Here is a 14,400-nt window from a genome sequence, read left to right on the forward strand (position 1 = left end):
ATTTAACGTTCAAAACGATTTGATTTTTGAAGTATGAGGAGAAAGAAAACGATATATCGCTACACTGAATAATTACATTAAATATACTCGGGTTCTATTACAAAATAATATTAAAATTGTTCACGTATCTAGCTCCTTACTACATTGATAAAAACCCCAGGAATTTAAAGAATAAAAAAGGTTACTGAGAAACAGCCATACACACCTGGCATTAATTTTACTGAACACGTCTGGAGAAGGTTAGTCACACAATAAGACATTCCCGAAAATTTGCTTCACATGAACAGGTGTTATAATATTTGCATGTCGAGTGGCTCAGCATTTTACACGTCAAGATAATTAAAATAAAAGCTAACAGCTTTATTATGCATAATTAGAATTTTAAGTCGACGGTATGAAATTAAGAGAATGTCCGGAAATCGGGGTCAGTTTACTAATGAGTTATCTGTATGTAATGAATACTCTTCATTTACAGTAAAACCTGTCAACTTGGCCTGATTCGTCTTGAACCTGCATTTTCCCATAAGACATTCGTTACTTATTACTCTGTAAGTTGGATACCTGTCTACCTTGGAAGTTGGTCGCACTGAAGCAATGTTTACCCTATGATGATAATGATAAATTTACCTGCGTATCTTGGCCACGCAAAATACCGTTTTGTTATTTTTCTTAACTCTTTCGTATTACCATATAAGAGACAGATGTTCTATATTTGTGACTGGAGACAAAGAAGCATGGATTCCCACGATCTGTTTTTGAAGGTCTACGGTCAGAATACTACCTTGATAAATGGGTGGTGAAGGAAGATGTGAATAAGAAAAAACACGTACAGGAATTCTGGAAATGGTTGTATGTATTTGTCTACCCTCTGTTTTGGTAAAACCATTACCTATATCGGCTCCTTTCATCAGTGGGGAGCTTTAGATTATTCTCGAAAATTCTCAAGTTAATGCCAACCATCTCAATTGTCAACTATCAGCACCTGACGGCTTGTCGAAAGGTAGCGGAGGTTTTGAGATATGAATTCCCTTAATATTATCTCAAAACATCTTTTGCTGCGAGGAAACACTTATAACTGACTAACAACAGGTAGAGTATACTATACAAGAACTACAAAATCAGAATGTGCGTATGTGCCAAAAAGAATAAAAGAAATAAATCTAGAATGAACCAGCATAAAATATTTGTCACTGTTTAATCAGTTCAGATGAAAGTTTCTTACCCTACAGACAGCAAAGGAGCAATTTTCGATTTCGGCGTGTGCACTGAACACTATATATTATTAAAGCAGGCAGGAATATACAGCAAGTAATCCATTATATTATATACTGTAACAGGTTTATTATATACACAAATGCAATCTTACAAGCATTTAAAAGTTGGTTCTTTTTTTCTTTTAAATTCGTCACATAGAACACAACGGAGATAGACTGGATTAGCTCTATTTATGTACAGCACAGGACAACAAGGTAATCTTAAATCTATTTACACACACTCATGCTCAAACATACCACACACATGTTCAAATAGCGAACACTTCCAAATATTCCAATGGCAGTCTTTCGCAATTTATTTTATATATTTTCTTATTTTTTCTTTCGCAGTCCAACGCTCCAAGAGTAAACTAAATGAAACAAATATCTATCACGTAACAAAACACAACACATTCTATTGAAACGTATCTCCTAAACAAAATTCTACATTTTAAACAGGAACAAGGGTTATACATTTTAAAATATATATTTTTTAAAATATGCAACCGGATTTAAAATTACTATACAGCTGACAGCGAAATTTTTAGTTTTATCAATTAGGCAATTTTCAGATATCAAAGAAATATACAAAAAGCATATCTTTAAAAATACTGCCACATTTATTTGATAAGTGCGTACAAGTGAAAGCTGTAACTTCAGACTAGAGTATAAGATTAAAGCAATACAATACGTGTTACTTCAATATGCAATTCATCCATATCCCAATTCTCATTTGCACATTTTTCAAAGTCCGGTATTTTAAAATCTAAGGAATAATCTTGCAAATTTTTTTTGCTTTCCTTGTATTACAAAATTTTATTTCCTATTATTGTTGTCGAGTTATTCGCCATTCTCAAAAAAATGATTGTTCTTCAAATCAAAAGCTGTTAATTACTAAAAGTTACGAACAGAAATTACAGTAGAATCCCGAAAACTCGGGCTAATGTGGACCGAAGGGAGGCCGAGTTCGTGAAAATGTTAAAAAAGAATAAGTACGAGTGTTTCTTCAGAAAATACAGTACTGTACTTTTATGTATTAGTTGATTCAGATTACAACAGAGAATAAACTGCCCAAATACCCTTAAACACAGGGAAAGTATGCATTTTATGGAGGCATAGAGCATTTACTATATATGAAAATGAAAATTAATGAATACACGCTGTACAGTAATTTATCTGATAAGAGAGTACCTCAGAAAATCCTTTATAAAGCTGTCTATATAAAAAAAAAATAATAATAATAATAACTAGCCGACTTTGCAAATCTGGTTACTTTTTCTCTTTTTTTTCGCGAGGTGTTCTCGCCCTGTTAGGGTATGACCGAGTTAGCCGGACTGCCCGGTTATCGAGTACCGAGTTTCAGGAACTTTACTGTATTTACGTACTAAAAAATATGAGAAGTGGATGCGGATAGCACGGTGTCATACCTCTTTTAAAGTACTACAGAAAAAACTGGTCACATGTATTATTATTTAAAAGTTTAAATTATATTGCCGAGAAAATTATTTTGAAATTAGTTTTGACGTCAGCGAACTCAGTAACAAGGTGTCGCACCAAATAAACACAGCCGAGTCCCTAAAGTTCAGCACTCGATAACCCGGCCACACCCTGGGAGGGCGAAAACAAAACCCGCGTGCAGACCCGTTCAAGGACATTACACATTTAAAAAAAAAAAAAAAAAAGCCAGTTGTCGCCAGTGTGCGTGTTCCACTGTGTACTTCTACCGTCTGTACAATTGGCTAAAAATTCGTCAACTCCAACTATGGTTGCGATAAACAGTGACACGTCTAAATTAATACAACCCGCGACCTCGAGATGCTGCATCAAGGCACCTATTCCTTCCGGTTGAACCTGTTTTACATCAATATGAATTATGCATTACATAGCAGCTCAAAGGTGCTATAATTATTTTCAAATGAAAAGTACAACAAGCTACTGAAAATCCTTTAATATCTTTGCCCATAAGTAGAATATTTTTCGGATCACCCTCCAGTTTTGAAGAAAATATATACTAGATTTTCTTTAATAAATTGAAGACGAATACATGTACATTTATTCAGTTTACGTCTCATATTATGCTTTTAATTAGGTTAATACGGATGGGCAGCAAATTGGCTCTAAATAAACCACTTTGGATAGATGGAGCGATCCTTATTTGTATTTTACTAACATTTTTTCGTAAAATTTCAAGTAATATTACGTGTTATAAACAGAGGGATAAATCTGAAAAGAGGTAAAGAGTTTACCTGTCTCTTCTCTACTTTGCTCGCTGTGAAACCACCAACTTACAGTATTTTTCTTCCTTAAAAAATTAAAGTGCGAGTGATTCTGTAGAAAAAAATTAAATTAAATCTTTAAGTTTTACATTCCATGGTTATATGTTCCTCGGCCACACCCTCGGATGGCGAAAAAACACCGCGCGCAGACCCGTTCAAATGACATTACACATTTTTTTTTCTTTAAGCCAGTTGTCCCCAGTGTGCGTGTTCCACTGTGTACCTCTACTCTCTCCACAATTGGCTAAAAATCCGTCAACTCCACGTATGGCTGCGAGGAGTTGACTAAAGGAGACTGCCAGCTTGGCTAAAGGAGACAGTGATAATGAGAAATGAATGAAATGCTGGAATTAAGAAACTGGGAGGAAACGGGAGCACCCCAAGAAAACCCACGCACACAAAGCTCATTTGGCGCGAGCTGGGATCGAACCAAGAACCCCATGCACGTTTGCACTAAAGGTGAACGCTCTACCACTGAGCTACCGCGCCCCCCGGTGATTCTGTAGACACTAGTTGATAAAATTTCTCTTAATGTTATTATAGAAGTCTTGTACAGATAGGTTATTTTAGATCACTTATTTGAAAAAAAAAAAAAACTCATAAAAGTTAACTTTGTGAATTCAGCATCGCAAGTTGTTGTTCCATCGTATCAGTACAAATGTTATTTCAAGTAATCTCTACTTCTGAAATCATATATTGCTCTGCTCGACAAAAAAGAAAATTGCTGAATTAATTCATCACTGCAAGACATTTTTAAAAATTATTTTGTAGAAATACTCATATTCATTCAATTTTACCCTATCACTTGAACACCTTACTTACATTTTTTCTCCGGTTGCATAGTAACCAAATATCATTAACGCGAATCATAGGTCTTTTTTTTAACTTTAATAAAAAAAATGTCAATTGTAACACCAATATAATAATATTCACACTCTTTTTATCTCTTACTTATAATAATTTCGAAGACATCACAGTAATCATGTATTTACAATTTCTGTCGTTAACAGGCCATTCTCACAAGAAAGAAAAAGATCACAAAAAACAGCTTGGATAATCAAAATACAAACACAACCTGTATTTGTCAGCATTCATTCTTTTTTTAAAAAAAAAATCTTATAAACAATGTTCTACTAGAAATATTTAAAACATTATCCTTACCTAGTTATAAACACTAAACAACACTCTGATTTTCAATTTACAACTTTCAACTAATGTTTAAAGTCAGATATAACAGTGAAACTTGCTCAAACCGGAACCTTCATATACGCAAACCAGACGTAAAAGATCAGATTTCGTTTTTCCAGAGATTTTATTAAAATTTGCTATCAAAATGATAAAAGGACAGAAGAAAACAATCCAGCAGCTTTTGCAATACAGAATAAACTAGGAATAAAGTTTGCTTGGTTGTGATTTTTGTATATTTCAATGGACAGGAATTTCAGTGGAAAAACACAGCTACCCAAAAACAATGGAAAGACAACTTTGTGTCAAGTTCTCCATTAATGAATGGAAGCTTGATTACATATCTCCCGCTTGGAGGTATAGGACACTATGTCACATTTGTCTAAGTTTACAGCATAACAATTTTGTCATGCCGATTGTTGCTTTTATTTATATTCTGTTTGTCGAACTATTGTAACAAACCGTTACCACTATGTTCTTTATGTTCAACAAACAGTAGCAGATAATAAATAAAAGCAACAATCGGCATGATAAAATTGTTATGCTGTAAACTTACACAAATGTGACATAGTGTCCTGTAGCTCCGAGTGGAAGATACTGTATATAAAAGTGTAATATTATCGAATAACAGACACAGAAGATTAAAAGGGGCCGCAGTGGCTCAGTGGTAGAGCGTTCACCTCTGGTGCATGGGATCTCGGGTTCAAATCCTGCTCTCGCCAAGTGAACCTTGTGGTGGACAAACACCATGTGTGTGGATTTCCTCGGGGTCCTCCCGTTTCCTCCCACTTTCTTCATTCCACCATTTCATTCATTTCTCATCTTCACCGTCTCCTTTAGCCTAACCGGCATAATCGTGGGACGTAAAACTCAAAGATTTCATTTTTACTGAAGATTAAAGAATTTAAAAAACAAGTTAGTTTGGTCATTCGCGAACATTTAGAATATGACAGAATTAAAATAGCTGGTTCCTCATAGGCCATGCACTGTATGACGCGTAGTTTATCAATTCTTCAAGTGGTTTACTCCGCGAACCAATGTAAAATATTTCTTAGCAGTCCCGTACCTGTGACAACAAGGACTCATCGAAATGTATACAATTAAATTAATATAAACAGGTCTTAAGGGGAGTTCAAGATTAATTAATTATGCACTTTACCAGTTCATTTACTAATTCTATTTATTAGCGTTCTAATTAAGTTGCCGTGAGATTAATTTTCTCATGCTTTCAGATATCAATTTTGCGGACTGATATTTTTTATTTATTTCAGGCTGTATTTTTCCTCTCCTGAATTCTCTACGTATCGTTCGTACATTCCATATAATACAATCTCAAGTAATTGTAGATCGAAGCAGATACTTGATATATGAGGTGTGTTCAAAAAAATATAGAACTTTATTTTTTCCCGCGTAAACCAGTGAAGCGCGAGAGATTTTCTTCAGTATAGACGGAGACGAGACACTCATGCGTAGTCGTTTTTTTTTTCCGCCCGCAGATGGCGTCAGTCGCTGGTAGTCTGTCAACGAGTGAAGACGTGTAGTGTACGGTCGTCGGATTTCAGTTTTTTGTAAAATGGCAGAGAACATTGAGCATCGATATTGCATCAAATTTTGCCAAAGGCTTGGCGATATCCAAGTGGAAACCATTCAATTGGATCGGTACATTCAATTTTGAACGAGAATTTTGAGCATGACGAATGTGTCCGCGAAATATGATTCACGCTTTCGTCGCTTCAAACACAACATTCCTGTGTGTCGTCAGGCTCCCTACTCACCCGAGATGGCTCCGTCTGACTTTTGGTTATTTCCCAAGCTGAAAATGTCACTAAAAAGGGGTCCGATTTGAGTGAAGAGAAGACGACATGCGGAATGTGACGGCATGGTTGCTCACCATTCCAAAAACGGCGTTCCAGAAGTGTTTCCAACAATTGTAAGAGCGCTGGAAGAAGTGTGTGCGTTACCAAGGAGACTACTTTGAAAAGGATTAGTGTTTCGGATTTCCAAATCAATAAATGTACTTTTGCCAACCAAAGGTTCGATAATTTTTGAAAACACCTCGTATGACAATCGGAAATAAATACTCAGGATAATGCAATTTTGTTACATTCTGTCAAAAGCTATCAGAAATGTAACGAAAACAATTCTTCTCTAATATTTCTCCAGTTCTCTCTCATTGAAGAATGGATTTATCACCTGTTTTCAAGTAACTTATGCACGAAAGGCTTGCTTATTATTGTACTAAGCATCAACAGTGTTGGCAGTATGTGTGACAAATACCTGCACATGCAGTGTTAATTGCTCGTTATCTGGTAGTTAGTCTGTGGCAATAGAAATAATATGTTGATGACATAAACAAGTTAGTTAGAAACATATGTCGTACGGACACTGATAATGAAGATGTAGATTGTTTTAGACAAGATTATAATGAAGATGTCAGATATATGACGTTAGATTAATGATTTGAAGTAAGTCAATGCTAATGAGTTTATGGCAGAAAATTGAATGAATGATTTGTGATTATAGTACTTGTGCAGACAGAGAATAAACGGATCGAAATACGAAATTAGGTTATTAGTTACTCAACAAAGCAAGCAAGAGCCTATTAATTCTGGGTGTCCATATTGAATAATTGTAACAAACAGAAACCGAATGAATCATTAATCATTAAACACCCTCCCTTCGTGCCTTACTAGACAAAAATCTTATATTAACACAAATTAACATAACCGATGTATGATTGGTTGCAAATGATAAGCGTATACAGTTTCCTACATACAGAGTTTCCGTACTGGACAAGTTTCGCTGTATTTAAGTTGCAACTATAGAAACGCATCGGAATAATTCTTAAGCAGTTATAGTTACTTTTTCTTTCTTTCTCTCTCTCTCTCAAAACATTCAGGCGCACAAACTATACAATTTAAAATGTTACACACTGAAAAATATTCTCTTATTTGATTTGACTTAATTTTTTCCCCATCACACCCTCACGAAATCACCACCAGTCCACTTGTGAAATCTGAAATTTATGCTACCCATTTACGTGATCTGTGATGTGTAAGAACTAGTATTGTGAGATACCGGGCAAAGGGGAAGGGAGGGAATACATATAACAAACGATATGTGCTACAATATAGAGAGCTTAAGGAAAGACTTATTGATTACTTTACTCCTAATGACTTATTTCGTTAAAAAGATCATTTGGTCATTAACCATATTAACTCGTTCTCCCTTTCGGAACATATATTAGAAATAATCTCACTTAGTATACAGGGTATTAATTACACTGAATTTCGGTACAGATTTCTTATAGCAAACGAACAGTAAATGTTACAATAAACATGGATCGAGAAACGATTCGTTCAGTATAAGCAGCGTGTCAAAGTGATTTTAAAAAACTTGCTTTGAAATTAATGGCTTTATTAACAACACTTAGACGATACATTCTGAAAATCGTAATGAAAAACAATGATTTATCAGGACAATATTACAAATAAATGCGACTTATTGAATTTAACTTTGTTCTTCCCAGGAATCCAAGATTCGCCATTTGGCTTCGCATAATCATAGGATGAAACTTTCACAACATAACCACAACAGCATAACAATAAAATAAACGACGACACAAGTCTGTACGAAAAGTGTAAGAAGAGTTATGTCAATATTGCGGATAATTTGACTCACCCTCGTATATTAAAAAGAGGGAAAAGCACAAGAATATTTCTAGCATCTCTTGTTCTTAAATCATTTTTACTTAAATATTTTTGTATAACGTTGTTCAATTTTTTGTTATACTCTGCTTACTTGCTTTGTTGTAAGAGTATTTTATGTTTTGCTTTTTTGTGTAACAAGTATCGTAAGTTCTAACTGAAAATTCTTGTATCATGATCAGATGAACATTTGGTCAATTCATACGAAGATATCTGATAAAATATCTAAGGTGGAATTGATTATTCTTTTCGAGCAGCAAATCATTGAATATTTTGGTATTAATTGGTTTTACGGATAAGATTTTCCGTCTCAAGCTTCTAAATAATCGTTACGATATTCAATTGTTTCGAGGTTATAGCTTTTAGAACTGCCACTGACAATTTTCTAAGCCACTTTTAATTCCTGAACGAATCACTTCTCGACCTATGTTTATCAGAAATTTTCTTTCGTTTAGCATATGAAATCACTGTTTTCATTTACTAACACCCTGTATACAATATCATTAATATTTATAATATGTACATAACATACAATCATTCACTCATCCTGTTTTAACCCTTTCAAACTTTATAGAATTCTGAACACTATACATTTTACAATAAACAAGACACTTCTCCAAATACAGTACAATGCTTAATATTATCTCTCTCTAGTTTGTTTACTTATTGAAAAGACATGTTTTCTTTTCTTCATAAAGGTTTAATAAATTATGCAAATAAACATCAATGCAAAAACAATTACAGTGTACTGTACATACATACGCGCACACATTCTCGCTTATACTTATATTATACAATTACACAACGTATGAATAATAAGGATTGGTCTCGGTCACCTTATGAAAGATTTTTTTGATATACAGAAAAATATATATATATATGTGTGTGTGACCATATCCCTAGGGGAAAATTTTCTTTTTCTTATTATTCTCGTTCCACGTATTGTCTCAAAAGAGGTTCCAGATACACACACGCCCACTCCACACAGAAACAAAACAACATTCTCGAAGAACAGGTTCTTTTCTTCACTGAAGGCAAGCTTGAATTTTCTCAATCCATTCCTGTGCAGTTGCAGCGTCACTGGCGCAAAAATTGTACGTACGACGATTTGTTCGCAGCTGGAAAACGAAATATTCAAAATATTAGTTGCACAATTTACTCATTCACACTACCTTCATGTTGCGAATCAGAAAGATGTGTGGCGGAGAGCGTGACAGAATTCCGAACATGCTTCAAAGAAAAAGAATTTCATGTTTCTTTATAATAGATGTACCGAATTGAATATCGAATAGTCGCTGAAGCCGATTCCATAGTGACTAAAGTTTAGAATTGTTAATTACATTAATTGTATAGTGGGTATTTATTAGTCAGTAAGCGGGCTAGAGATTAATATACGTAAATAGTGGCATTTTACGGAACAGATTTACTATATGTAGCCATACTTGATTATGATACGAGGGGGAGCCCGAAAATAAGTTTCCCCTCTCGTTTTCCCCAGGAAAGCAAACAGTAACAGGAGAAACAAGACAATGGTTGCACGCGCAACACAACCACACACAAGTTCGCACTTTATGTGCCAGCGTGCCTGCTCGAAAGGCAACATTTATGATGAAATTTTCAATTCTATAGCTACTACATAAAAATCAAGGACATCCTTTCGCCATTTTCCAATTATTATTAATATTAATAAGTACTGAACTGGGTAAATTTCTACATTTAATTAGCTGGTAACCGCAACAAATACTGAATTATTTGATGTTTACCTTGAGTTTATCAACATTTAGTGTTTTATTTACCGTATTTTACGGACTTTAAACGCACTTTTTTCTTCGAAAAATTGCCTCCAAAATTCAGATGAGTCTTATACTCGAAATTAATTTTAAGATGTCTAGTGTCCGATTTAAAATTCCCACCAATCTTAAAAATGGCCAAATATTCGAAGCCACGGGAAACCTATCTATCTGGCAACATCGGATTCAACCGGCAACAGCATTACACTGATCCGACGAACATGAGTTTCGAGGATTTACAAACTTGCTAACATTGTCTCCCTCCTGCCCCACCATCATAAACCCAGAACCAGACACTAGAATTGACAGACCGTAAACTCGGGAGGAGCCATTCCATGTCAAATCAACACACCCAATTTACCTCACCATTTTAGATTTTGTTAAAATTTGGTATAGTTATAGTGGGTGCTGAGACTAAGGAAAATACCAAATTTCAATGTTTTATCTCAAACAGTTTCTGAAATATGGGGATGTAAAGTTTGCAAATACTAGCCAAAAAAACGTGAACAGACTTTCTTTAAATCGCTCTAGGAACTGCAATAGTTGAGCTAGAGAGCTGAAAAAGGTGTCGTTTTGCAGCATTTCGTATGCTCTTTCCAGTGATATACAACACAACATAGGTTCTAATAATTTTTTTTTCAAAATACGAATTAAAATTTTGATTTAAATTTTTTCCAAAAAGTAAATAATTTAAAATTTTCAAAATATTTCCATAAATACTTGGTACTGTTGTAAATCAAATGGCAAAGTATAAATATGGGATGATGATGGGTTCATTGTTAAAAAAAATATTTCTGACACATGTTTTCCACTAATAGCCTATATTTGGACCAAACATATCTTCAACAAATAAGAATTTAACATAATAGGTACTAACGCTAATTTTTAAACAACTATATATATAAAATATAAAGTAACAATAAACTAACCTGAGGAAGTTTTGAGTTGAAAGCAGTTTCCTAAAAAAAATATCTCGGACCTTTACAGATTATATTTTGAAAAAGCCAATTGGGTTTGGCTTACATCACTTTCAACAAGAGTGTATGTTCTCCCAGTCGGAGTAAACGGATTTACATTTGTGAGAATATCCACAACTGACACTCACAGGACGTCCGCGTGTGTTGGGTGGAAGAATGATGTAGCTGGTCCACACGGATGAAGAAAAGTTATTTTCACTTCATCAAGTTCTTCATTTTTGTCTAAAATGTACCCAAGCCACCAGTTGTTGTCATACACAGTGGTAACGTAGCCTGATATGTCTTGTAGCTTCAGTTTGTCCGGCGATGTAGTTACCTCCCTCTCCCAACCTTGCAGATCATCTGAAAAGTGTTTCACTAATAATTTTGAGACAGTTTTCGGAATGAATGCATGAAATTGCTGTGTTCCTTTGATTGTTAACGCTGCTTCAAGCCGGCTTTTTAAGAACATTTCTGAAGCAACATAATCTTCTTGAGTGGAATAGGCAAAATCTATGTTTGTTATGTTATCTACTGCCCACTCAAATAGATCTCGTGGGGTTTGGATCTGGTTGTGGTACGGCCTTTGCAAACTTGCACGAGCTGCCAGTCTCTTCACGGAACCCCCTACTCCGTCGCAAGGCCCCTTCCCATGTGCTGTGGCTGAAAAGTGCCACTCGGCTTTGATGTTGAAGTCTTCCTCATGAAGGCAAAGGTTCAGAAAGTTTTTCTTATTTTTGTATTGAGCAGCAGAACCGTCTGAAAAATAGTAAATCTTTTTTGGAAGTGTCTGAAATTTGTTTCTTAGATATGAAATTAGCTTCTTTTGAAAGGTGTACACAGCAATAGTATTGTGCTCTAGGCAATCAGAAACAATGACAAAGCTCACATGTTCAATTTTGTCTTCCTCTTTGTAATATATAACAAAGGGATGTATAGTAACCTGTTGGCTTGTCCAGTGGTAACTCTGAGCTTCATCCTGTAGAACTATCCTATAATTTTCTGAAAAATCACATGTAACAACAAATTCCGATCCATTAAGATTTTCTTTTGTGGAGTTTAGAAACGCTCTTTGTTGCTTGGCAATAAAGTCATGCCGAATCAAAGAGGACATCTGACTGCAGAATAAATCTATAAATTCTTCGGACGTTTTCTGTACGATTTCGAGGTTACAGCGGTCAACTGACACCCACTGGCGAAATTGAACTCGTTCAATTAAATTTTCATCAAGAGAGTCTTGTAAAAGTTTACGTATTACAGTTTCTCCTGGGCAATATTCACAGTTTTCCATGCTGCAATCAATTGATGATGGGTTGCAAAGCATTTTTGCAATGCATTGCTTGTAATTGCTTAAGTTGCAATTGGTTACTCTACTTAGTTTGGCGTTTTCTATCATTAATTTTATGTTTTGGTGAGTTGTGCACACACAAACGGAGTGTGTGCCACTCTGTCCTGCTAATACACAATGTTTTGGTCTCAACTCAGCAAATTTAGAGAAACCTATTTTTAGTTAGGATACATGTCTTTAAAATGTTTGTAAGCTTCTTTAAGATTACACAAAATAAGTCTTTTTGATACTTTTGTTTTACTTCCATTTGGTTCTGTAACCGTTACGCAATCTTTAATACCTGGCATTACCCGGCTAACTTCATCGTTTTCATAAAATGAACGTACGTTTGTGACAGTTTCTATTGGTAAACATTTCCCTGGTTTTGGGTTTGGGCCTTCCATAAACCCTTTTTCTTTCAAAATTTGTTTGGATTGGCAAACAAGGTAATTAGGAGCATTAAATTCGCGCATTATTTTCCTGATACCCCACTTTTCAGGTAAACTTGTTAGAATCATAAGTTTTTTTGCCCTACTTGTAGAATTAACGAAGTTAGTTTTGAGATTTTGGAGAACAGATTCGTCACAGTCTGTATCACTATCTGATAAAGTTTCAGCAGCAACAAACAGGTTACGTGTCATCGCCACGGAAATTTTTTTCACTTTTGATTTGGCATAGTGCTTTGATGTTAATTTTTTCTTATCAATAGGGGACTCACCTAGTTCTTGAAGTGATGTGTTAAGTGTTTCAACAACTATTGAATTTGTAGTGAAGTTCGGGTCTTTGTCCGGAATGATTACATCCGACCCAGAAGAATCATCATCTTCAGCCTCACCGATTGGCCCTGTATTTTTCAATTTGCCTACATCTTTCCTACATTTATCACAAATCATGGAGCCATTTGATATTTGTAGAAATAACAGTCATCCACGTTGTAACCTTTCTCAGTTTTTTTTCTGTCTCTAATACAATGATTTGATTTCTTCAATGGATTACAACACTGCACTCTTATAGCACTGCACTTTTTAGTAGTTTCCACTTCCATATTGATACAAAACTCACTTACACTCTCTTCTTCAATCAATTTATAGTTTTACTTGTAAATGAACTACTCAAAAATACGAAGTTCCGCTAAATTATATTAGACACAAAATTGTTCCATGTAGGGATAATAACTGCTTTACACTTATACCATGGTGTACTATAATGGCTTAGGAACACTAACAAGAACGTGTTTAACTATCCACCTTAGAAGGAAAACAATACAGCACACATCCTCTCAGCAAAGGCTCTAGACACTGAATGATTGTACAGACAGCAACTGCATGGTGGATGCAGACTGTGCTTGTTTAAACTTGTTCCTGCATGCATAGACAAGCTAACTAATTTGCTCACCTTCCATATACTAGCTCAAGTCACTGAGGAAAGGGAAGATACATTTAATATTACAAGTGAGAAAGCCAGTAAGGTTGATATAGTAATAAAAGACAGCCATAAGTTTAAGCAATAGCATTATGTGAAACGTCAATACACTTGGTTTAACTTCAATTTCCAAATGCTGAAATGATTGACTGCGCAAATGAACTGACATAGCAATGTACATTTTGAATAATCTGTTTGGATTAGAAGTATTACATCAATACTTACACTTTTATCATACCTTATTTCAATTTGTATTTATAGGTCCAATGTTCAATATTTTGTTTTACTAATTTATAGGCTATTAGTATAAAATTAAACTTGATCAACTTAATTTAATTATAGCATGTGCTGATTGGTTTCATTTTAAGATGATATTTTGATATTTCATATATATTGTTAGTTACCTGTCTGTATATTTTAATTAAATTCTTATTTGTTGAAGATATGTTTGGTCCAAATATAGGCTATTAGTGGAAAACAGGTG

At 34.7% G+C, this 14,400-nt stretch overlaps 1 protein-coding gene across 3 annotated transcripts in view; it reads right to left on the bottom strand.

Moving 5' to 3' along the window:
- Nucleotides 1–1,316: 1,316 nt before the first annotated feature.
- Nucleotides 1,317–14,400, bottom strand: part of Sbf (SET domain binding factor) — a 211,026-nt gene continuing 197,942 nt past the window's right edge. For all 3 annotated transcript variants that reach the window (XM_081739289.1, XM_081739287.1, XM_081739288.1), the window contains one exon: nucleotides 1,317–9,539. In XM_081739289.1, coding sequence (XP_081595415.1) covers nucleotides 9,447–9,539 — 93 coding nt within the window. In that variant the 3' untranslated portion in view covers nucleotides 1,317–9,446. The remainder of the gene's footprint in view (nucleotides 9,540–14,400) is intronic.

This window comes from Thermobia domestica, chromosome 14, assembly GCF_964235325.1.
Source record: "Thermobia domestica chromosome 14, izTheDome1.hap1.1, whole genome shotgun sequence".
In the NCBI taxonomy this organism is placed as follows: domain Eukaryota; kingdom Metazoa; phylum Arthropoda; class Insecta; order Zygentoma; family Lepismatidae; genus Thermobia; species Thermobia domestica.